We start from the raw sequence: 26,557 nt of genomic DNA, 5'->3' as shown, positions 1-26,557 counted from the left end.
GTACATTAGTGTCAAACTGCAGGGACTAAAATAACATTAACATTAATTTAAAAGTACAGCTCTTTCCTCTATTTTCATATATATAATATTGCTATGTGTTATGTGACCCAAAGACTGATGATCCCAAGTTGTTCAACATCACATGGCATTTACAGTAAACCCTCAAGATACGCGCGATCAAGTTACATGTGTCTCGGGTTAACGCGACTGCTGTCCCGACATGTGCAGGAAACCGCTCCTGTCAGGGAGCAGCCTGACTCGTGGCTGCTGCCCCTGACAGGCAAGGTTTCCTGGTCCCTGGAGTGGCAAGGAGCTGGGAACCAGATGACAGTCTGGCTTCCAGCTCCTCTCTGCTTACAGAGCCAGGAAACTGATGAGGGCAGCAGCTCTGCATAGTTTTCTGGCTCCAAGGAGTGGAAAGGAGCTGGGAGCCAGTCTGCACCTCATTCCCAGCTCCCTTCCACTGGCTGGCACTAGGAAACTGACCAAGGTTGCCACCCTGCTCTGTTTCCCATCTCTGCAAGCAGAGGGGAGCTGGGAGCCTGGCTCCACTCCCTGCCATTTGTGGGACCCGGGAACCTGACCAGCTGGTCCGTTTCCCAGGTCTCACAAGCAGCAGGCGGCGGGGAGATGGGAACCAGGCTGTCCCCTGGTTCCCAGCTCCTGCAAGCCCAGGGGAGCAGGGAATGAGACGGCAGCCTAATTTCCGTCTCCCCTTGACTTACACAGAAATTAGAGTTATGCAGGGCAGAATGTGATTAAACTATATGTAGGAGAAGTTAAGCCTGCTCTTTTTGTAATTCACCAAGCTATAGTAAAAACTTTAGCTAAGAGTCCAGGGTTGTAAATTTAAGGCAATGAGACGAGTTGAGAACTCTCTGCATAACAGGTTGACACAGGAAAGTTATATTCAAATAATCAATTGGCATTAGTGAGTTATATCTATTCTAATTGGATTTTGTAGAGGTTTCTCAGCATTAGTAGAAGACAATACATGAGTGCTGGCTCAGAATGCTGATAAGTGTCTGATGGTTGTTAAATCTGCAGATGACTTTTGGAGGAAGTGATAAATGCCAGAGAGGTCTTTCATCAAAACAAGGCATTTTAATTAACAAAATGTTTTTCTTCCTTGTTCACAAAATGGGTGTATTTCGAGATTTTAACTGTAATATAGCTGTATTAAAATATTATTTTCATTTATTATTTTATTTTTAATACACTATTTTACTTGCTGGTGTTAGAAGGTGCCAGCAAAACTATACATCATCATGAGGTATTATAAAGATAAAATATATAGTGCTATATGCTTTTTTCAGTCCGATCTGTCTACTATCTTTATAGTCTTGGGTCCTCTTTCTTTGTCTGGGTCTGGTTCTGGTTCTTATTTGTGTGACTGTATGTAGTCCTATAACAGGGTCTGGGTAAAAATATGGCTTTTCTTCTTCCAGTTGATACCAATGGTTAAGTGAAATTTCTTTCACTTACCATAACCAGTGTTCCAGACTGGAGTTGTCAGTAACATTTTCCAAAATATTCATTGACTAAGGACCCCAGGCTCATGGAAACTCAGTGCTGGAGCGGCACATTTTGGCACTTTTCTTAGTTTCCCTGTGAGTCATGCAGCATATATCACTTATGAAATTAAACCCTTCTTTCTGCTTAAAGGAACTTTCTATGCGCACTAACCCAGGGAAAGTACTGTAGTATTTAATCCGATCCCTTTACCATGTACCACTCTAACCACATTCTTTCAAAACCCTGAAGTCGTGGCTGTCCTCAGCAAGGGTTGCTATAATTCCAAGCACCCTCAGTAGCATTTGGCATGGTGCTATTCTTTACTTTTAATTATAAAAAGAAGCAAATTTTTATCTCCATTTTATTGGCAGAAACTTGAAGTAACTCCACTGACTTCATTGGCACTATTCCACATTGAATCTGGTGACATTTAGATCAGTATCATCTGGCCCGCAAAGTATTAAATAGTAGAAAAAAGAGAATTTGCTACACCAATGTTACTGATAATGCACTCAAAAACCTGCAACTTGATAATTATCTTGGCAGATGGCAGATAGTAATCACTTCTTCTGTCTAAGGGCTTGTCTGTACAGAGAGTTAGTGCTCAGCCAGTTAGGGTGTAAAGCTTCAGCAGTCTAATCTGGCGTGTACAAACCTCTCACATTGGTATGGCAAACTACTAGGTCCATAATGGCTACGTCTACACCACAGAGATCTTTCAAAAGAGGTTATTTCAAAAGAGTGGATCCACACACACACACACACACAATGGCTCAGAAGAATGATCTGCTCTTTCCACAGTGACTGTCCACACAGTCCCTGCTCTTTTGAAAAGACGGTCTGGGGATTGAAAACTCAGGTGCCATGAGGACTGAAAGAAGGGCCCTGAGGCTCATCTACACACATTTTCTTCCTAAAGAAGCTTTTGAAAGGGGGCGTTCTTTCTGAAATGGGAGTGAAAGAGCGATTCCAAAAGGAATGCCGCATCCTTTTGATTTACTTTCAAAAGAACACTTTAAGTGTTTAGACGTTCCACAGGATCTTTCAAAAAGCCCCTTTCTTTCAAAAGATTTTTCAAATGAACTTGCTAGTGTAGACACAGCCAGTATGTTTTGACTTGCTGTTGTTTGGAAGAGCAGTAGGACACAGAGCACTATGGAATGGCTAATGTGTGGTAGAAAAGTCCACACGGAAACATTGCATAGCAGGCTGGTGTGTTGTTTAGCTATTCTCCAGCTTGCTGAGAACTATCACTCTACACAGACAAACCCTGAGAATTGTGCCCCTATTAAATTTGTTAACCTGTCACCCTGCCTCATTTGTTTGTCTTATCCAGGCCCAAATTTAGAGCAACACAAGCAAGATGGTTACCTAGGACCCTATGTGCCAATTGACTATCGCATCCACCGCCCACTGGCTGGGCCTCACCATCAGTGTGTTGCCTTGGCCCCCGCCGCAGTGGGCTGGCTCTGGTTTATCCATCTGTTATGTCTTATCATTTAGATTGCACACTTTTCAGGGCACAACTGTATGTTATTATGTCTTTGTATGTCTAGCACAATGGGGCCCAGCCTTGTTGTGAACTTTAGGCATTATCACAATAAAAATAGTGAATAATGATCACAATAAAAACACTCCTGACCCACCTGAAGCACATGGGGCTTTGTGCAACCTTTTCAGATTAAATCAATTTACAATATCGTGCAACATTATGAAACCTGATCAAAATGCATATAACACGCCAAATAATGCAACTGTGCAAGTGTTAAAGTTACTGAAATGCATATACAAATGCACAGTCTAAGTGCATCTAAATCTGAAGTGCAGCAGTGATGGGTCTTTCTTTTATTCCTATCAGAGAGATAGCCATGTTAGTCTGTATCTTCAAAAACAACAAGAAGTCCTGTGGCATCTTATAGGCTAACAGATATTTTGGAGCATAAGCTTTTGTGGGCAAAGACCTGCTTCGTCAGATTTCTTCGTCTATTTATTCCTGTCACCTCCTTTGGGTTACACTGCAGGGAACAATCTGCATCACGTCTGAAAGATTTTGTACCAGCTATCTGTGCCTTTGAAATTCAGCTTGCAAGTCAATTTGGGTTTTAGACAGTTGATGTAAACTGTATGTTTGTGCGTTGTAGAAGGGCTTGGGCACAAGGAGACAAGCAGATAAACCCCAAACTTAAGGTATTTAGGTAGCTAAAATAGAGCAATTTCTAGCCATTCTCTTCCTGTCTGACCGACTCTTCTGAAAAAAATCCAGATTTGTGGTGGGTTTTAATGTAGTGATGTCCGCAGAATGCACAGTGCAGTTCTGAAAACATTTTATAAGTATTTTGCCATTTTGTAGTTTAGTCTCATACCAAATGCATTCCAGTAGCATTTTTATAAAAAAATATAAATCTCTGAGAGGGGATAATTTAATTCCAGAAGCATGAATTTTGGACACATCAGCTCTTTTGAACCACAGGTTCAAGCCTCAGCAAGGTCCAGTCAGTGCATTATCCTTCTGAATCAGCTAAAAGGAGTGCTATGCTATTTACTATATGGAAGTCTTTGAAAAATAACTTAATAAGCTAAGTACCTGTCTGCTGTGTAGAGATATTCTCAATTCCATAGCATTTTTCACAATAGTAGATGTTTGCCCAGCTGTACGTGGCCAGAGGTTCCCATCCTCATTGTTGTGTTATATGATAGTTGGTTCCATTATTTGTTTGATATCTATGACTGAGCTGTCAAAGTCTGCTGCATCAGCTGAGTAGCATGAAAATGTAGTCAGTCAATTTTTATTCTCTGTGTGATAATAAGATCTGTACATTTAGTTCAAAATGAGAGCCAAAAGGTCTGATTTCTGCTTGAGGAATTATATTGTTGCCTGGATTGATTTTACTTCTACATCAATGACCGCAGAAAGAGTAAACGCAGCTGTCATATGTGTTACGTGCTGAGGTTTTAGATCCGAAAGTGACCTCTTTGAAGAGACAATCTACATCTTATACAAGAACTTACGCATTACAAGTTACCGTACATTATAATTTATAAATGGTTTATATAGTATAGAACATGTAATGCTCCATTCAGTACATTGTATAAAATTTCTTGGGCATTTACTTCAACACTTCAGTCAAATACTTACAGCAGTTTGTATGATGTTTCCTGTTGTAAATTTCACTTTGATTACATTATTCCAAACTAGTAATACATTTGTTTTTGCCATCTTTGCAGACCACTGTGTCTCATATAGCTCCAATACTGGAAGACATTATTAGCTATAAGAGAGACAAGGTAGGTAAGGTAATATCTTTAATTGTACCAACTGCCTCATCTACCTTCTCTCTTTCATATCCTGGGACTGACATAGCTACAATGACATTGCATGCATTATTAGATATAGGCATACATTTATTTTACTGTAGGATGCCTTCATTGATAGCTCAGCATGTGCCACACTTTGCATAGGACCAAAACCAGATATTTGCATACAAATAGCCAAATATATACCAACAGGTCTATCACTAAGGCTCCTAGATGCTATGGTCATCGTGTTTATGTAACTGTACATGTATCGATTTTTCTCATCCCATAAATCTGAAATGTCAAAATTAGGTTCTTTGTATATTCCAGAGATTACTTAAGCAGGAAAATGCATTGGCTGGGTCTACATGTGCCCCTCCCTTTCGAAAGGGGCGTGCTAACAAGCGGGTTTGAAAGATGCTTATGAGGCACTGCAATGAATATGCAGCGCCTCATTAGCATAATGGTGGCCATGGTGATTCAAAAGTGCAGCTTTTCAAATTGCGCGCTGCCCGTGGAGACGGGACCTTCCGAAATGACCCCCACCAGTTTTTGCAAGCCCTTCTTCCGATCACCAGATAGGAAGCAGGGCTTTTGGAAACTGGGGGGATCCTTTCGGAAGGTCCCATCTCCACGGGCGGCGCACGATTTGAAAAGTCACACTTTCGAATCGTCACGGCTGCCATTATGCAAATGAGGTGCTGCATAGTCATTGCAGCGCCTGATTAGCATTTTTCGAGCCCGCTCATTAACATGCCCCTTTCGAAAGGAAGGGGCACGTGTAGACACAGGGATTGTGTCTTTATAAATGGTAGTGCTGATCTAAGAAAAGGGGGTAGTTTCCCTCTAACGTACATGAAATCTAAGGTAGCAAGTTTAATCTTAAACTGCCAGGGGTTTTATTAAAGGAAATTGAAATTCTTTGGGGAGCATCTTAAATCTACATAATGTCTGTGTGAAAATGATTGTGCAGTGTGTGCCTTTAAATTAACAGATATGTGTGGAGATACGTACTCTGCCATCTGCCTAGCAGCTTCACATTTGAAGATGTGAAGGTGCATTAGTTGTTCCACCTAAAGGGTGTAATGCTTGTGCAGCCCCTCCTGTTCACTAGCCCAGTGTGAGGTTATTCAGCATGGGGAAGCCTTGTGGTTTCTAGGCTTAAGGCTATCTGGTCTGCTCTGCGATGTGTATTAATGTGTGTGTACCTCAGGCCAGACCCACTCAGACAAACCACCAGGAATAGGGTTTATTCTGTAAAAAAACACACAACAAGATCACAGTTCAGCAGCCCTTCTTCTCTGCCTGCAGCCTGCACGTTGCTTCCAGCTCAGTCTCTGCTGAGACCCTGCTGGAGGCAGAAAATACAGCCTACAGCATAACTCCCCTTACAAAGCAGCAGAAATGTAACTCCAACAGTAACTAACCCCACGACAGCCAAGTCCATGTCCTCCCTCTGTGTCACTTAAACTCTTCTTTGGGTGCCCAAGAAGCCCTTTTTGGTCCCACCTGTAAAAAAAATACAAAACAGGATCACAATTCAGCAGCCCCTCTTCTCTGCCTGCAGCCCGCATGCTGCTTCCAGTTCAGTCTCTGCTAAGGAGCTAGGAAGTTGTCTCATCATGCCACAGTTCGTAGTCCACAATTTGTAGTTCCCAGGGCTGCTGCTGCTGAAATGCACTGGTCCTCGGGCTACATTTGCATGGAACAATTCATTGTGGTGATGCACGATAATACTGAAAATGCCCACTTTTGGCCAAACCAAATATCTTGTGGTGGCTGCTCAGTTCCAGCCAGCAGCAGTGTGGATCTGATGTATAATGCCATCTAGAGTAGGAAGAGTCTCTATAGATTCCAAGTTATACTTTTCAGTTTTAAAAATTACTTCATCTTGCTGTGGATCTAATGGTAGGATTTGCCTGTGAAGTATTATACCTTTAAACACAGAACCCTTTAGCCATATTTAGAGGATCTGATATGAAGTCTACTGAAGCTAATGGGATTCCTACCCCTGACATCAGTGGACATAGTCCTTTGATAGACACCCTGCACTGGGGTATTATACTGCTGCACATTACAAATGTATCTGAGACTTTCCATGTAAAATCTTTCACAGCAGTGAAGTTCCTAGTGGCTGTATTGTAGTTTCTGGCACTTCTTCCTTATCAGGGTTAAAACTCTGCTTGGGGTCGGCATTTAATTTTTAACTATGTGATTATTTTACATTTAATGGGGATTATTTAAGATGATTTATATGTTTATTTTGGTGGGGCAGTTGTCTGTGTATTGGTGGGTTGGAGATCTTGAGCACAAGAGGTGGGTGTCAGTACTGTGAGTACCACTTCCTGGTGAAAAGTCCTTTTGGGGAACCAGGCTGCAAGATGGTGCCAGAACTCAGCTACTGTAGTGCTGAGTGCAGTATCAGTACCCCAACAGAACATAACAACCGTGAGATCTAAAAAATTAAGCTGACGTTTGGGATTCTATCAGTTAAAAATTATGTTGGTAGTGTGCAACTGATGAATATTGGATGGGTCCTGCTCTTCACTGACAGCTTTAGAAACTCCATTTCTTGTTGTCAGTGAGTTAATGGATGATTTTTTATTCAAGGCAACCCTTAAGGGAACTAAGTTCTTTAGAGATGAGATCCACCCCCACACCCCTATGTGCAGATGGTTCTGTGTGCCATACAAGGCCCATTGTGCCCCAGTCCAGCCTCTGGTTCCACACTATGGATTTCTACACCACTACCATTTGATGGCAAAGCAATGCACTCTTGTGTAATGTGTCCAACACATTGTCTGTCATGTAAAAAAAAAAGAGAGACCTTTTCAATATTCATAAAGGTGTCTGAAAGAGAGCTGCTTCCATGATTAGCATTAGGAGGACTTTTTAAGTTTCTAAAGGCAATGTCAAAATTAGGACATAGACTTTCACATTCTAATGTTGCATTTAAGTGCTGATAACTGGATTCTCCAAAAGCTTTCATTGCTTGATAACAGTGAATTTCTTCTTAACTTGGAGGGCAGTGGGTGACTGAATGTGAACTCCAACAACAAAAATATCAGGAAACTTTGCCTGTCTTCCTGGATAAACCTTAAAGTGCTTATCTTAGTTGGAAGCGGGATATGATCTCAAAGGCTATGTCTCACAAGAAGTATCTATTGACCGAAGTGACTGTTGGAAGGGATTTCCTGGCAAAATTTCTGTTGACAGATTGCGTCTACACATAAAAGTGGATCAAAAGAGCAAGCCACTCTGTTAACAGAGAGCAGCCAACCCTGCCCAGTCCTTTTTTGACATAACAGCCGACTAGGGGAGTTCCTCAAACAGGGCTGCCTGGTGAACTGGATGTCTGTGTGTTGACAAAAGGGGCCCTGGAGCATATGCACAACTGTTTTGTCTACCCAAAACTGTTGACAAAGGTGTTATATCTCAATGGGGAGAGATAAAACATGGTCGGGGATGTGGTGTGTTTTGTCAACAAACTGTCGACAAAGTGCATTTTGTACGTAGATGCTCCGTGGGTTTTTCCAACACAATTCCGATTTTGCCAGAAAAACCCTCTCATGTGGACGTAGCCTAAATCATTTTGTTTTCTATGTCTTCTTTTTCTTGCCTTATTGTTTTCATTTATTATTTTCTTGTGTAACTTGAAACAGCAGTACACTGGGATCTGTTTCTGTGATCAACTATTCTCAAAAATACCAAAATACAGATCAAAAAGAGCTTTCCACAGTATAATTCAGAAGTGCCACCAGACTGCCACATTAACACAGCTACAGTAACTCTATTTAGCATTCATCACAGGCTACTATCAAGTCAACGTATTTAGACAGTTCCTACTATTTCTGAAGTGAAGTCAGAATTATGGGTGGAGAGAAGTCATGTCTCATGAAGATTTGGTTTCATGAACCAAATGTAATGCATGTTGGATCCCTAGAGTGTGAAATACATGCAGTTATAAAGAAAGAAATAGGATTTTTTTTGAACTCCTTCCATTTGTTTTTAATCTGAGGTCTCTAAAGAGGTAATCTGAATTTATGTGCTAGCAATAATGGTGATTAGGATTGAATGAAAATAATGGATAGGCTGTGGTGAATCTTTCTTTAAAACCATTAAATATTTTCTATAATTTTATTTATATTGTTTAGGGCAAGGTTTTTTTCCTGAAATACATTTTGTTTTAGAAAAGTATGTGCTTTGACTTTTAGCCACCTTCTTTTCTCATCTTTATTGAAAATATTATGAATTAAGATATTTTGCTGATCTACTCCCCAGTTTGAAAACTGTTGTGTGATTTCCAAGGTGCAACATTATTTTGATCAAAACAGCATGGCTATGTCTACATGGGTGTGTCTACACTAGCAAGTACATTTGAAATTCAGATTGGAAGACTGAGTTCTTTCGAAAGAACCCGCGGAGCATCTACACTGACATGCCACTCTTTCGAAATTAACTTTGAAAGAACTCACCAGTTCTTTTGAAGTCGGTCCTCCGTTCCCAGGATGGGAAAACCACCCTCTTTTGAAAGAGGGTTTAGAAAGAGAGCAAGTGTAGGGGCTCCGCAGCCCGCTCTTTTGAAAGAGTGGGTCCTCCATGGCCGCAATCAGCTGGCAGGCAGCAGCACCCCTCACAGCACAAGTGGAGCTGTATGCTCCAGCGTCCAGCTGCGTTTCAGGACGCAGGCTCCCAGAAGCCATCAGGCAGGAAGCTGAGAACATGCAGGCAGCAGGGAGCCCACGCTGCTGCCCAGCCATTCAGCAAGAGCGATGATCCAGGCTGCCTACTGGCCTCCCCGGCACCATGGCCATTGCCCTTGACCTCCGCCCACTCCAGGGGCCTCCCAAGGACACCGAGGAGCCCTCCCAGAATGGGTACCGGCCCCCCAAGTGATGGGCCCCCTCCTGAACTGACACCGAGCTGCAAGAGCTCCTCGCCCTCTGGGCAGATGAGGATGTCCTGCAGCAGACGGGGGTCCAGCCCCGAAACGCGGCTGCATATGAGTGCCTTGCCAAGGGCCTCACCGGCTGGGGTCACCTCACCTGAACCCCCAACCAGGTGAGGTCCGAAGTGAAGGAGCTCCGGCAGGGCTACTGTCGGGCTTGGGACACCAGCTGCCCCTACTTTAAACAACTGGACCACCTCCTTGAGCCCAAGCAGGTGGGACCCCTGGCCGTGTTCCTCAACACAGGGGACCCCCTGATGGAGCTGGAGCTGGAGGGGATGGGGACCGACGGGGAGGACCGCCCCAGAGCACTGGCCACCCACAACCACCCAACACGGATCCCGGACATCAATGATGACGGGGGCTCGAGCAAGGGGGCCCTCATCATCAAAATCCCCTCGGGCCCATCCAGCCTTGCTACCTCAGGCCCATCCAGCCTGGCCACCTCGGATCGCTCCTCGCCCAAGTTCCTGGAGGGACCCACAGGTATGTCCTGTTCATGCAGGTGGCTGCAGGGCTGGGGGAGGGGGCGTGCAGTCCTGCCCAGGGTGGCCGCAGCCCACCCACAGGGACATCAGCCCCAGGGCACAGAAAGGCCAGACGGCACCACCGCACCAGCCTCACAGGGCTGACGTGGTACTCAGCACCCTGCGGCCCGGACAGAACCACAGACCGCCAGGCTGCAGAGGGACCGAGGGGGGCAGAAGAAAGCCAGTGCTCCCACAACCCAAATGGGGAACCCCAGATGCGGTCCCTGCAGGACCGCCGGGATGGGGTGGCTGGGGTGGGGGGGTTCAGGGGGTCTCTCACTGGGACTAATGGCCCATTCCTCTCCCCTTATGTTTCCACAGCTCCAGCAGCCAGCAGCCGGACCAGCCCCATGATGGGCCCAGGGAGCCCTACCACCAAGGGCGAGGGAGGGCAGCCCAGGCCCCGCATGGTGCCAGCATGGGGCCGCCCACGGTCCCTCCACTGGTGCCACCAGGCTGGGGAGGAGGAGGCAGGGGACATGGCCCACACGGCTGTCCTCAGGGAGCTGACAGGCATTGTGCGGGAGTGGCTTGCCATGGAGCAGCAGGCATGGGACCGGGTGGCATCCAACCTAGACACCCTCACCCAGGCTGTGGTCAGCCACCTGGTCCCTGCGGCCGCTCCATTGTGGGCCACTCCCACACCCACGCTCCCATCGCCTCTTCACCATCCCCCACACCTCTGTCACCTGTGCATCCCCTCCCCTCCCCCCAGCGCTTTCTCCCCACCCAATCCCCCATCCCCCAGCCTCCCCCACAATGCCTCCCCGAGGAGGCCGACCTCGAGGCCCTGCTCCCTCCCCATCTACCCTGGCCAGCCTCATCTACCTGGCCTACACCCTGCTGGCCAGGGCTGGCCAGCTGGAGGTCGAGCCCCCGGCCCCACCGCCCCGCACTGAGTCTGGCGCAAGCGTGGGGACCGCACCCGAGCTGCGTCCCTACCTCTCTGTGCTGCCGGCCCCGGCCTGGCCCCGGTGGGGCCCCGGGACACAGGGAGGAAGGGGCAGGCGTGGGCGATGGGGATCCCACCCATCGAGCCCTGTGAAGGGGTGAGGCCTCCCACCCCAGCTCCCCATTCACCCTCCCCCCTCCACATGTAACAGTTTTCCCCATTCACTCTCCCTGCTCTCATGTAAATAGTTCCCCTGAGAAAATGAGGAGCACAGTTCTTCATAGTAAATAGTTTATTTATATGGTGTACTCTTTGTCCCCCATGCATGTGTGCTGGTGGGCGTGCATGTGTGTGCAGGGTGTGGGTGTGCACGTGTGTGCAGGGTGCAGGTGGGGGGGAGTGTGGAGGGGTCACTGTGGCCCCCACTCAAAGGCCTGGTGCAGGGCCTCCTGTACACGCGCCCCATCCTCCTGGGCCTGGTGGCGTGGGGCAGCAGGGGGCTGTTTGTACCCGCGCCCTGCCTCGGTGGCCCACCCCTGCATATAGGGCTCGTGTTTCACCTCCACCAGGTTACTGAGGGTGCAGCAGGCCCCGACAGCCGCTGGGACGTTGGGGAGGCCCACCTCCAGCCTGGTACAGAGGCATCTAAAACGCCCCTTGAGGCAGTCGAATGCCCGCTCCACAGTGTTCTGGGTGCAATTCAGCTGCTCATTGAAAAGGTTCTGGCTTGGCTAGGTGTGCCCGGTGTAGGCCATGTTCGCCATGATGCAGGGCGGCATTGTCGTGTCCCTGATGGGGAGCTCCCGCTGGGGGATGAAGATCCCCTCGGCCATACGACATCCCAGCCCTGAGTTCCTGAAGACCCTTGTATCATGTGCACGGCTGGACCAGCCATGCAGATGTCCTGGAACTGGCCGTTGGCATTGACCAGGGCCTGCAGGACCACTGAGTGGTAGCCCTTGTCCGGATGGTGATGTGGGAGCCATCCATGGCCCCAAAGCAGTTGGGGAAGCCCAGCTCCTGGAATCCCTGGATGGCATCATCCAGGTCTTTGATGCGAGCCGGCTGCCTCAGGAGCACCTTGTTGATTGCCTGGATGACCTGCAGGGTATAGAGGAGCGCGCTCATGGGGTGGGTTGCAGCTTGCCCACCCGTGCCCATCCCCACCCCTATCCCTGGGGTGCCTGCCCGTCTCCCACCGGCGCGTGTTGCCAGGCTACTCCCTGCCCCCCGCATGCAGTATAGGTGTGACCTGGGCACGGCTTACCTCGATGAGGACAGCCCTGACAGTGGCTTTGCCCACCCTGAACTGGTGGCCGATGGATCAGTAACTGTCCAGGGTGGCCAGCTTCCACAGGACGATGGCCACCCTTTTCTGCAGGGGTAGCGCTGGCCTCAGGTGTGTGTCCCAGTGCTGGAGGACTGGGACAAGCCAGTGGCACAGCTCCAGAAATGTCCCCTTGGTCATCCTGAAGTTCTGTAGCCACTGGTCGTCGCCCCAGTCCTCCAGCACCAGCTGGTCCCACCAGTCGCTGCTTGTGAGGAATCTCCACAGGCAGCAGATACCCCGGGGGACCAGCTGGGGATGTTGCGCCCTCAGGATGGCGTCCAGGAGGATGGCCATTTTGGTGGCCACCAGGAGCTACTGCAGCATGGTGGCCAGGACAGCGGCCAGTGTGCTGGCCACAGCTGCGATGGAGGTGGGGTGCTGCTTGGGGTCCGTGGGGGCCTGGTATGCCTCCTCCGGTGTCTCTCTCTTGCTTGCTCGCTCTCTCTCACTCGCCCTCTGCCTGGGGACAGGGTTGATGGCCCTCGGTGTTTGCAGGCCAAGGCATGTGGGGGCGGGGCCTTTAAGGGGACAGCGGACAGCAATCCCAGAAGGGCTCATTTGTCATGTGATTCTGCCCGTGGTGCTTCCTGCCCCTGCTCTTTCGAAAGAGTGCCCTGGTATGTGTGGACGCTCTCTTTCAAAATTCTGCTGGAGGCCTTTCGAAAGAATGGCCTGAACCTTTGGTCCCCACTGGTGCGTGTGGACGCTCCGTTTCAAAAGGCCATCTTTCGATGTTCTTTTTTGAAAGATGTTATTTCGAAACAGAACTGTAGTGTAGACGCAGCCCATTAGAAGCATCTATCGACAGAAGTTACTGTCGACAGGGAATCTTGACATAATGTTGGTCCACAGATTGCATCTACACACAACTTGCTCTGTTGACAGAGAACTGCCAGACTGCACTGCCCTCTGGTGCCAGAAAGCGGAATGGCAGCTCTGCAAACAGGTCTGCCAAGCAGGCAACCAGGTCCTCTCTGTTGACCAAAGTGTCTACACTGCACTTCTGTCAACAAAACTCTCTAGTGTAGACACAGCCCACTAGTTTAACTGACTGAAGTCTTCTGCTCTGGTTCAGAAGCCCTAATTATTGTTGAACTATATAAAGTGTGGCAATGCATGGGTAGATTATTCATGTAGTCTAATTATACCGAATGTGACTTACCTACTTCATAGTTTCATTATAAATACTGGAAGAAAATGGTGAGGGTGTTCTTATTTATATAAGACAAAAGCCTTCAAGTTTTGCTATGGTTAAAATAATCATAGGAATATTTTTCGAAGTTACTGGGTGGTCATTAAGGCATAATACAGGAGGAAGAATTACGTGCAGAACTAGTAATTCTACTGTTATATTTTTAAAAGCTGCACATCTAAGAACTACTTGGGTCTAATTTGTAGTATTCTTTTTGTTGTTTTGGGTTGGTTTTGCATAAAGAAATACCAAACTATAATAATTATTTTTCCACCTCTGTTTTTTGAGATTTTCTTAAACATCTCTCAAAAGTTCGCCATTAGATGCTGAGACATATTCAAAAGAAAAGTAGTCAATATACCATTGAGATCTTCAAATAATTGTTGATCCAATCACACATTTATTAATCAGATTGTTCAGATTATCATTGTCAGTGCTAAAGTCATTGATTAACTGCAGTAGGCTAGCAATTGAGATGAAGTTGATCCTCAAAGTAGGAAATTCATGAGACTCAAGACAACGGAAGATCAACTGCTGTCAATTAGTGGAAACATATTTAAGTTTACTGGATGCACAGGAAATATTTAAAGGTACTGAAAAGAGAATGGAATTAAAAAAAATCTTCACATAAATCGCTGTGCAATTACTCAAGGTATGCTGTGGGAGATGTCCTTGTACTGGGAAACTACATGGAGACAGGACGACAGCAGCTAACCAATGAAGACTAATCCTGTACTGAATGTACCTTTAATTTGTAATTTTAAAATTTATTTACTAATTCGAGATTAGTTTATTGATTGTACAGAATTTGCTAATCACATTTTAAGTCAAACATTTTGGCTAAGGTTACACTACGGCAATCTGTTGACAGAAGTCAGTGTTGGGGGAGATTTCCTGACAAAGTTCTGTTGATAGAGTGTGGCCCCACACAAAAGCCAATCAGAAGAGTGCTTTGCTCTGTTGACAGAGCAGCTGGATTGCCAAACCGCTCTCTCAACAAAACAGGCACCCGGAAACACAGCAGACAGGACTGTCCTGAGCGCCCTGTGTGTTGAGAAGGCCTCCTAGAGCATCCACACTGCTTTTTTTGTCAACAGAACCTGTCAACAAAAGGCACTCTTCCTCATCTGGGAGAGGTAGAAGGTTGTCAGCGGAAGTGCCGACCTTTGTCAATATAACTGGGGTTGTGCCAGCAAAACTTGCTATGGTAGCCATAGCCTTTGTGTCTCACTAAAGGCAAAACTTTGTATCTGAGTGTGACATACTTTAAAAGTTGAAACGTATATGGATTCATAAAGAAAAAATGTCAAAACAAAATGTGCTTGACAATAAAAATCACAGTTGTTTAAAGGAGGAATCACCGTAGGTTCACAGAAATCAGAAAGCCATGTCTGTTACTCACTGTATTTCACATGTAAGCCAGTATGGTAAACTCTTGATATGGGCGATTTTGAGTTGCGCTTAATTCCCATAAACGCAGCTTAAGAGCAGCTCAAAATCCTGCTCCCCTAGCTTGGTTCAAACCCCCACCCCCAGCCCCGCTCGCCACATGCGCACAGCTCCAACTCACCCTTCCACACCCAGCTCTGGCTCTGGCTCACCACCCCTCACACATGGCTCCAGCTCAACCTCTCTGTACCCTGGTTCAAACCCTCCATGCGCAGCCCCAGTTCAAACCCTCACCCTGCCCTGGTTCAAATCCTCCATGCACGGCTATGGCTCAACCCCCACTTCCCCAGTTTAAGCCCCTGACAAGAGCACGGCTCTGGCTCAACACCATGCATGGCTTTGGCTTAACCCCCCAGCCCTAGTTCAACCACCTCCTTGCATGCAGCTCTGGTTCAGCTCCACCACCCTGCCCCCCTGTAGCCGTAACCCACCGCAGGCTTAACCCTCCTGCCCCTTCTCATGGCCCCAGCCCACCGCCAGGCTTAACCCTCTGCAATTGACTCCACCCAAACCCAGGACTTACCTTTCAAAAGGAGCTCCAGGTGCTCCTACTGCTTCCCCAGCTGCAGAGCATGCATGCCGCTTGGGAAAAAAGCCACCACCACCCAACTTATGTGAAATTTGAGTTATGTGAGGGTACATGGGAACACAGACCTTGCATAACTCGAGGGACTACTGTATATAATTATTACACTTTAGGTCTCAGAGAAGGACAGCCATCTCCAGTTACCACTGGGCAACATATCTGAAAATCAGATCAGGAATGCACAGCAGTGACAGCTGTAGGTGCTCAAAACTTCTAAAAATTAGACCACATACATCTCTTATTGGACATTTCCTTGGCCAGTTGTAAATTTGAGAACTCAGATAAGCTACAGTATAGTCCCACATGATATGGAGCGTGCAGTGCCTTTTAAATTTTTTTGCTATTTCAGATTTTTGAGATCCTGGTCTGGATAATGATCTGATGGTTTTAGCTTATGACTGTCTCCTGTGGCATGAGAAGAACACTCACGAGATTCAGAATAGTATTTTGACAATACTTCTAAAATTCATTTATTCTGTGCAAGTTCCAATTACAGTGTGATGCAGGATCTTAAAGCACTTGCTTTTGCATGGCACTCTTGTATTCTCTTGATCTAGCCAATCTTAAAAGTCACACGTAGCAGGCTTATAGTTTTATTCTGAAATGATCAGAACCAATGTGTCTTGACTTGTTAGAAACAAAGCTCACTTAATCTGCCACCCCAAATACAAATTAAACATGCTATAAAATAGCACATATTGAAACTCTGACTTCACAAAATCATTTGCAGAGTTCCAAGGTGATGTTGCCAAAGACAGCTTTCACATTTTGTCCTATTCTTATATTGGGAACGTTTGGTCCATTGTGAATGTTCTGCCATTCGTTGTTTTCAGTGGTATGTCCAGCGCTATTTTCTTCAGACTAAAATATGAGGGAATGTATTCTATGGTGTGAGTCGCTGTGTTTGTTGTTAGAGTCTGTTCACCTCAAACACTATTCCACACGATGTGGGCAACATTTTGTGGACTTTATGTGAGAGACTGTTTTTCTCTTTCAAATGTGAGAATTTTTTTTACAGCTCAGTAAGCATGATACTGACTATGACTAGGCTGCAGGCAGACTTTTGAAGGACAACAGAAAAATAGCTGCAGCCGTTCCTACATTTAATTGTGTTTTAATTATAAACAATATTTCTTACTACAGATGGGCTGCGTCTACACGTGCACGCTACTTCGAAGTAGCGGCAGTAACTTCGAAATAGCGCCCGTCACGTCTACACGTGTTGGGCGCTATTTCGAAGTTGAAATCGACGTTAGGCGGCGAGACGTCGAAGTCGCTAACCCCATGAGCGGATGGGAATAGCGCCCTACTTCGACGTTCAACATCGAAGTAGGGACGTGTAGACGATCCGCGTCCCGCAACATCGAAATAGCGGGGTCCTCCATGGTGGCCATCAGCTGGGGGGTTGAGAGATACTCTCTCTCCAGCCCTTGCGGGGCTCTGTGGTCACCGTGGACAGCAGCCCTTAGCCCAGGGCTTCTGGCTGCTGCTGCTGCAGCTGGGGGTCCGTGCTGCATATACAGGGTCTGCAACTAGTTGTTGGCTCTGTGTATCTTGCACTGTTTAATGAAAGTGTGTCTGGGAGGGGCCCTTTAAGGGAGCGACTTGCTGTTGAGTCCGCCCCGTGACCCTGTCTGCAGCTGTGCCTGGCTCCCTTATTTCGATGTGTGCTACTTTGCCGTGTAGACGTTCCCTCGCTGTGCCTATTTCGATGTTGGGCTGAGCAACGTCGAAGTTGAACATCGACGTTGCCAGCCCTGGAGGACGTGTAGACGTTATTCATCGAAATAGCCTATTTCGATGTCGCAACATCGAAATAAGCTATTTCAAAGTTGGGTGCACGTGTAGACATAGCCATGATGTTTTCTCTACTGAATGTTTTTAGTCCTTTGTTCTAAAATTCAAGAATAAGGTAACTGCTGGTATCCCAAACATATTTTCTTTTTATTTTCTTATTATATTAGCCTGTGAATCCTTTTCTAGACCTTTATCAAATGTTTTATGGTGCAAAACAAATGCTTTTCCCCATCTGTAACTGCATTGGCAGTCTAAAGACACCCCAGGCAATCTGCTGAGGTCTGGGCCTAGAGTTGCTAGGCATCTGTTTTTTGACTAGAATGCCTGGTTGTGGCTTCAGCCCAGTCAGCAGTGCAGCAGAGCTAAGGCAGCCTCTCTACCAGCCCTGGTTCCTTGCAGCTCCTGGAAGTAGCTGACACACCCCTGCAACTCATAGATGGAGGGGTGTACAGGGAAGCCTTGCAGTTTCCCCTGCCTCCAGGACTGGTTCCACGGGAATACTCACAAGCACGGCCCCATAGCTCCCATTGGCCAGGAACCAAAGCCAATGGGAACAGTGGGGGAAGTGTCTGCTGGTGTGGGTGGCATGCAGAGCCCCCTGGCCCTTGCACCTAAGAGCCAAATCTGGAGATCACTTCTGAGAGCCATGAGCAATCAGGGAGCCTACCACAGCCCCTCTGTGACACTGGCTAAGGGCTGTCTAAGGTAAGTTCCACCCTACTGGAGCCCACGCTTCCTCCTCCTGCACCCTTACTCCCTGACAGACACACACTCCCAACTCTCTGTCCAAATCCTTACTTCCCCCACCTATACCCTGTGCCCTTCCTTCTCCCTAACTCCCTCACAGAGCCCAATCCCCCGCACCAGCCGTGAGCCTGCTCCCCAACTCTGAATCCCCTGGCCCCAGCCCAGTCCTCCCTCCTGCACCCTAAACCATCCCGTCCTCACCCCGGAGCCTGCACCACCAGCCAGAGCCTTCCTCACCTTAACTCTATACTCCACCCCAGAGCCTACTCCAGCAGCCTGAAACCCTCATTTCTGGACATACCCTAGACCCAGAGCCTCCACCCACTGCCAAACCCTAACTGAGGGTGGCATTGAGTGAATCACAGCAGGAGAGAGGATGGAATTAGTGGGAGTGGGGCCTCAGAGAATGGGCAGGGCCTCAGAGAAAGAATGGGGCAGAGTACTGAGTTCTGTGCAATTTTGACCTGGCTGCTCCACTGTCAGAGGGGTCGCTGGCAGTGTTCCCTGTAAGCTGAGCAAAATAAATGTTGCCATGTGCACCAGCAGCATGTGTTTCTGTTGGTGGTGCACATACACACATGCCTTGGTGCACATAACAAAATTCATTTCACCCATGCATGGAAAATAATTGAGGGAACATTGGTGGCTGGCCCAAAATGTAGTGAGTGGCATTTGTGACCTGGCACACAAATCCATTCAAATTTGGCCTAGCTACCCCCCTGTCATGGAAGGTGAGCTGAGCCAGCTCTCCTGTCCTGAGCCGCTTCCCGGAAATCCAATGCCTAGGCAACTGCCTTGTTTGCTTATAATCCGACCAGCACCTGCTACTTAGTGAAGGCTGAGGCTGGAATGACAAATAGGTTACAGGGCAAAACTCAGTTAAAACATATAAACTGAGGCCTGTACTGTGTCTGTAAGATGTTGATGGGACTGTTTTATATGTGGAAGGGGAGTTGGCCTCCTCCATAGTACTACAGCATCTCCTCCTGGCAAGCAGTAAGGAAGGTTTCCCATAAGAGCTGGATCTTCTGCCATGGAAAATGTGTGGAGGGCTGGAGTTACACTGAATTCTCTCTATCTAGGAAGCTATATTTTCTCTGTATACCGAAATGGAGGCAACCATGGTCAAGAGAAATGCTTGATGTTGCAGCTCCAATGAAACACCACTGCCAGGGAGACCAGTTGGGAAATGTTGAGGGGCATAGACAGTGAATGGGGAAACACAGATGGTTTCTTGAAATCTGCAAAGTATGTGAGATCGCTCCCACAGGAGCCAAAGGCTTTGCAGTGGCTTCCCCAGTGAGATTATTTGGAAGCATTTTGGTGGTGGGTAGAGGAAAGGCTCCTGGCAGACGTTTCTTTTCCCCCAGCCCTCCTCCCAGTGGTTTTAAGCATGGCAAGGCATATGTGGCCCAAAGTAAGGAAGTTTTATGTTCTGCCCCAGACTACACAGGGTCTATCCTGGTTCTGATTCTATTACATAACTTCCTAAATGATCTGGGTAACAGCACAGAAAGTACTCTTATAAAAATTGCAGCTAATACCATGCTGGGAGGGATTAAAATTCAGAAGATTCTTGACAAACTGGAGAAGTGGTCTGCAATATATAGAATGAAATTAAATATGTACAAATACAAAAACTACATGTTGGAAGTAATAATCAGTAGCAATAGAAGTGGATAGACTGTGATGATTGGGTGTTCTGTTCATCCATCTCAGAACTCAATGAAGCAATCATTCTGGCAAGTATTAAAAAGAGCGTGGTAGGCAAGACACTAGAAATAATTCTTGTACTCAGTTCAGCACTTATAGGGCCTCAACAGGAGTACTGCATTCAGTTCTAGGCATCACACTTTGGGAAGGATGTGGAACATATTTGAAAAAATTGCAGAAAGTCCAGCGGAGAGGGAGATCAAGATTGATTGAGAGTCTAGAAAACTTGATCTACAAGGCAAGATTGAAAAACCTGTTCAATATTTTCAAAGTTCAGTAGAAACACTACCAACCCCATCTCATCTGTGACATGGAAATAATAATTCAATATTAATAATATACCCATTTCACAGAAAAGGAAAATTTGTTCACAGAGAAGATGCAATTTGCCCTGTCACTGCTAGGATTGGAACTCTGGAATCTTATCTCACAACCCCATACTCCATCCAGTAGCTTATATTGCCTCTTTTTTTTGTAATAGTGTGCTACAAATTTCCTGATAAGGCTTTAGGGAAAATGGCAGAAATAGATAAAACAATGATGTAAATCTTGTGACATGTAACCCTATGGATCGACTGGCTCAGCAGCAGTACGATGGAAAGTGACCTAGGGATTATGGTGGATGAAAGGCTGGATATGAGTAAACAGTGCACCCTTGTAGCCAAGAAGGCTAACGGCATACTAGGGTGCATTAAGAGGAGCATTTCGAGCAGATCTAGAGAAGTAGTTATTCCCCTCTATTTGGCACTGGTGAGGCCACATCTGGAATATTGTGCCCAGTTTTGGGCCCCCCAGTATAAAAAGGATGTGGATTTGTTGGAGCAGGTTCAGCAGAGGGCAACAAAAATGATTAAGGGGCTGGAGCACAAGACCTATAAGGATAGGCTGAGGGATTTGGGCTTGTTTAGTTTACAAAAAAGAAGAGTTAGGGGTGATCTGATTTAGGGGTGATTTAATAGCAGCCTTCAACTTACTGAAGGGAAGCTCTAAAGAGGAGGGTGAGAAACTGGTCTCAGTGGTGTCAGATGGCAGAACAAGGAGTCATGGTCTGAAGTTAAAGAGGGAGATGTGTAGGTTGGATATTAGGAAAAACTACTTCACCAGGAGGGTGGTGAAGCATTGGAAAGTGTTGCCTAGAGAGGTGGTGGATTCTCCATCCCTCGATGTTTTTAAGTCCCAGCTTGACAAGATCCTGGCTGGGATGACTTAGTGGGAGTTGATCCTGCTTGAAGCAGGGGACTGGACTAGATGACCTCCTGAGGTCCCTTCCAGCCCTGTGATTCTGTGATATGCTTGAAAGCAGATTCTATCATTTGTCCAGGCTTCTGTAACAGTCACATGTATTTGCTCAACCGGTGTTTTGTTTTTCCTTCTGTGTCCCTGTCATATTTTTTTCATCTTATTCAGCTATTTTCATGGAACCAAGTTGTAGTTTAACTGAAGTGTAATTAATATGTATTGTCTTTTACATTCCATTCCCACAAAGGCTCTTTATTGAATAGTAAAATAAATCAAATTATGGACGAATCTATGCAATATTTTGCAATATTTGCCCATATCAAAATTTTATTTTTAGTTTATATTAACAGGGTGAATAATCTGTAAATACAAAGGCCATTTTACAGCTCTGCTTCAGCCATTTGTTTGAAAACAGGACCTTTTAGCCAGTGGTTTCATTACTGTATTTTAAAGCTTAATTTTGCATTTTAGGGAGGGTTTGAATTTTATAGTGATCTACAAACAAAAAATGTTCCTGTCCATTTCATCCTTAGCTTGAAACCAAGTTTATCTGCAGCCTGGAAGTAATAAAATATGACGCAGAATAGTCCCAGGTGGAGAGGATTAACTAGACAGAGTTCTGTAGATGCTAGCACTGACTAATTTATTGTTTGGGTAAATTGGATTCCCTTATCCCAATTATATAGAAAGAACTAATAATGTGCACATTCTGTTACTTTGCTGTTTTTCCCCAGAGGTGAAATTTAGCCCTTAAATGTTATTGATGATTTTATAATAGATGCTAATACGTAGGGCCCCTTTATGAAGTTCTGGCAGTGAAAAGGGGCTTTGAAGTGGCATAAATTATATCTACACCCACCTTAAAGCCCCTTTAGGCTTCTCCATTAATGTAGGGGGGACGGTGTCTTAGCATAAATGACAAACAGCTCAAGTAGGTTTGTCATTGACAGGGAAAAAGCAGAATTTAAAATATAATGCATGGAGTGCATGCTTTTCTTGTTCAGTAAAAATATACAGTGATACGTAGCCTTGTGAAATATACATAAAATGATGTACAGTAAACTCTTTCATAACCAGCAGCTGGAGGATGGGGAGATTGCCAGATATTCAGATATTCTGGATAATAGAGAGGTATAGCTAGCAATACAGAATACTAAAGAAAAACAAGATTAGATATTAAGAAACAAACAAAACTGTATGCAAAGTACTTTACCAACAGTAGTAGCATTGTACACTGTAAACCTATTCTGTATTTGCTGTATTTATTTGTATTTACTTTCAGTGTACTCTATTTATGGAAAACGTAACTAAAATTTACTGATAGCTAAAATGCTGGGTATTTGGGAATTCCAGATGATAGAATACAGGACGAGTTTACTGTAATATGAACGACTAGCTGAATATCAATGCAGCATGCGCTGTTACAGACAAAATTTACCACAGGGTATGTCTCCACTGCAATGTAAGTCAAGGGTTAGTAAAACTCGGGTGAGCAGGCCTAGAGCCTGAGCAGCTACATTCATTTGTAACCCTAGGTTAGGAATTGCTGAACCGTGGTTTCAACCTGGGACTCTGACATTGCATTATGCAGGCCTGAGTACAGCCACATATATCCCAGGCTTCCTCATCCTCTCCCAAAATGGAGCTGCTCTAACCCTTGGTTCATGGCACAGAGTGAAAAAAATTCATTGTCCAGAGGACCAAGTTGGTCAGTCTGTGGAATTTTGGAAGACATTGGGTGGTCTACCAAAGTATGAGCTCAGTGAGGCTGTATCCACACTGCAAAGCAACAGAGCTTGAACCTAGGTCCCAGCTTGAGTCAGGTGCAGACAGCCTCCCCTCCACTCCCCTGTAGGATCCTGGGTCTAATCACTGGGCAGGTGCAATTCTCTGTAGACAGAAAGGAGGGATTAGATTTGACCCTGATTTCAAACCATAGTTTTAAATTGCAGGGCAGGCATACATGTTGCTTAATTTAACATTCAATTATGTACTCATTTATGGAAATTTTAATGTCAGGGGTTTTTTGTTTAGTTGCTCATGGAAAAGAAAGGTGTCCTTTTTTTTTTCTAATTTGGTTATACCTGATATATAACTAATTAGGAAACCTAGCCTATCATGATTTGGAAATGCAAGCTGTAAAAATAGCTTGTAGCAGATGATTACAAATACACAAGAATTACTTTTTCTGAGTGCAGAAGGATCATATGTTCCATCCGAAAGTGATTCTTTACCATAGTGGAAGAATAATACCCATAATTTATAATCTCTTATTATTATATAGTCTCTTATTGTCTATTATATTATAATCTCTTATTATCCAGGCTTGGTTTTTTACTGAGTCAGTCTCTTGAAAGGCTTAACAATTATTTGCTCCAAGGACCTGATCCACAAACATTCTGCCTGAGCATTAAGCATTTTGCACGCAGACCCTAAATGAATGTATTACTGAGCAGTTAATAAATACCATTAAAACAGTTAATGTTTCATTTGCTGGGGCCTTATAGACATAGATATAAAAGAGCCAGTCAAAAAGACCTCCTTGGATGCTGAGTGCTAAAGCAGTTCTGTCAGCTGTTTTGCACGGTCCTAAATTGCTGTGGAATGCTGAAAAACCCCTTTTGATACCAGCCAGTGCTTTGGGTTGTTCTGTGCTCCATCGCCAGCTACTACATATGGCATTAATAAGGCTAACGACTGCACCCCCACGGAGACAGTGACTCTGAATGGTACGGGACCATTTTCCAACGTTGGGGTGAAAAGTGCGGACGAGCAGCCAACGGTGACGTCAGAGCCTGTCCAACAGGCGTGCTGACAGTGGAGACACATGCCAATAGGGAACGAGCAGAGGCAGTAGGGCTGCTCCCTGAGGAGCCCCCTATCGAAAGGTAGACCGGCGAACGTCGGGGGGAGGGGAGAGAAGAACCTTGACACCAGCTGCTCGCCGGCTCCGGCTCCTCGCTCAGCCTGCGGCCCCTTCTGCCTGCTCGGGCGCCAGCGGGGCGCTTGGGAACATGGGCTGGCCGCCCCCCCTTGGCGGGCAGGCTGAGTGCCGGCGTGCGAGTTGCGCCCGCCACGGGCCAGGCTTTGGCTCCGACCCCCCGCAGTAGTCCCGGAGGCAGAGCTCGCTGACAGCTCGTTACCGGGCTCGCCGCTCGCTCTCTCCTGAGCCAGCAGCAGAGACGAGCGGGGGGTAGAGCCCAGCCCAGCCCAGCCCAGCCCCGCGCCTCCCTCGCGAGCCCGCGGAGTGGGGCCGTTTGCCCCCACCCAGGCTCCGGCGGCACCTGCTGCGGAGCTGCGCCAGCCGCCAAGACGCCTCGCTTCTTGTACCGCGCCAAAGGCTGCTCCCGCTCCTCCAGGATGGGCCGGCAGGGGCCGGGCGCGGGGCGCAGCGTGCAGAGGTCCCCGAGCCGGAGCAGCCTCTCAGCCTCCTTCGAGGCTCTCGCCGTCTACTTCCCCTGCATGAGCTCCCTGGAGGAGGAGGACGACGACGGCGGTGAGGAACCGGGGTACGGGGAGGGGAGCGCGGCTGGAAGCCGACGGGGTGCAGGGTGCGGGGCACAGCGGGAGGCCGGCTCCCGGGCAGGGGGTGAGATCAGCAGTGCTGGGCTGGGAGCAACGTCCCCGTGCCGCGCAGGGCGCTGGCTTTGCCGGGCCGCTAGGGCGGAGCGGGGAGTTGTCCCCGTAGCCTTCAGGCAAGTGGTAAAGAGCGGCGCCTTCAAGCCGCGCTTGGATTGAGGTGGGGTTAGGCGGCCCCTGGGCAAAGCCAGCTCAGTGCCCCGCGATCTTTTCCGCGGGTAGCCGCAGTGCTGAGCAGCTCGAGGGTAGGTTGTTTTCACGTTGCTTCTTATTGACCTTGTGGACGCCCCAGCTCTAGATGATTTAATGGGTTATGTGCTATTACTTAGTAATCGCACGCAGCGATTCTCTGTGCCGGGGGTGTAATTAACGTACACCCGGCTTTGTACATCAGAACTGAGCTGTCACTTAGCAGAAGCTAAACTTTTACATGGTCAGTGAAACCATGAAGAGGAACTTTGACATTATCATTTGCCGAGCATTAGTTACACAAGAAAATGGGTGGTTCGGTTTTATTTCCTTTAGTAAACTGCCTGGAGGGCAATAAATAGTCTTCTCAAACTTGGTTGGCACCATGGAGCTTGCCAAGAGTTCTCCTTACTTTCTAGTAAACATACAAATTCCAAAACATTTACAGTCCGTTTTGAATAATTAAATATTGTTCCCGCTTAACACTTCCTTAGTTGTTCATTTTATGGATGCACACAGAAGACCCAGTTTTAGAGCCAGATCCTGTAAATCCTGGCTCATTCAAATAATCAGTTCATGAAAGTAGCCTCAATCAATTCAGTAGGACTATTAGCAAAAGTGTGAGTTTATTTATGTGAGACAGAGGATCAGACCCTTATATGAAAAATAATGGAAATATCTTTTCCCAAATAACAATAGTAAATGAATTCAAGCCAGATCGGACTGAAGTTAAAATAGACTACTATAATGGAAAAATAGTGAAAGTGAGCTACCTAATGAACATAGAACCTAAAAAAACAAAAATGGCATGTTTTTATTATTTACCATTGAGAGTGAATCTATAGAAAATGTACGTAATAAAGCACAATACCAAATGTATGCAAAACTACAAATGATTTTTTCTTGAGCTTCGTGTTTTGAAAATTGATTTCAGAATAAAATAATTTGGTGTTTTCCTTATTTTACAGCTAGAATTATTTTAAATTTCATTGGCCTTTATCACAATGAATGTAAAGCTTTTGTCATCAGAAACAGTAAAAAAATGCTCAGTTTTTTTTATTCCTAATAATATGCTGTTTTCCAAGCAATTAAATTACCATCAATTATGCTGAATGCATTTGTGTTTTCTTTTACAAGAACATCTCTGTACATTTCTGAACTGTTGCTCGTTCATTTTGTAGCCTCACTTACAATTTTTTTTTATATCCTGTTTAATCTCTAAGATAGAAGTATATCTAGTTATTTTCTTTTGGCTTAATTACTTTGTTTCTCTAGGTAAATGATTACTACTCAGCTGGTACCTTTTTGCATTAAAAAGTTATATTTTAATGAAATTTCAGCCATTTTAAAGACCTTTTGATTCTATAGTCAGTCAGTAGAGCAACAATTAGAATGTCTAAGTATTATAAAATCAGTTTGTATATTTTCCCATCCTGGTTCTTTTTTACCCTCTATTTGAACAAAAAAAAGTGTGTACACTTTTCAGTGTTTTGCTAACCTCTAATAACTGATCATATTCTGATTCAGCCCTACAGGACAATGATTTTCATGTAATTT

The 26,557-nt window shown here is 46.0% G+C and overlaps 1 protein-coding gene across 39 annotated transcripts in view; it reads left to right on the top strand.

The window, feature by feature from the left end:
• Positions 1–26,557, top strand: part of RIMS2 (regulating synaptic membrane exocytosis 2) — a 724,335-nt gene that overhangs the window by 683,500 nt on the left and 14,278 nt on the right. The window contains exon 1 of one of the 39 annotated variants that reach the window (XM_074986815.1): positions 24,586–24,728. The exons of the other annotated variants lie outside the window; for them this stretch is intronic. Coding sequence (XP_074842916.1) covers positions 24,593–24,728 — 136 coding nt within the window. The 5' untranslated portion in view covers positions 24,586–24,592. Of the gene's footprint in view, positions 1–24,585; positions 24,729–26,557 lie in introns of those variants that run through there. 39 annotated transcript variants of the gene reach the window in all.

Source organism: Carettochelys insculpta, chromosome 2 (genome assembly GCF_033958435.1).
Source record: "Carettochelys insculpta isolate YL-2023 chromosome 2, ASM3395843v1, whole genome shotgun sequence".
NCBI lineage: Eukaryota > Metazoa > Chordata > Testudines > Carettochelyidae > Carettochelys > Carettochelys insculpta.
Note: the sequence above shows the minus strand (reverse complement) of the source record. Positions and strands in the feature narration are given on the sequence as shown.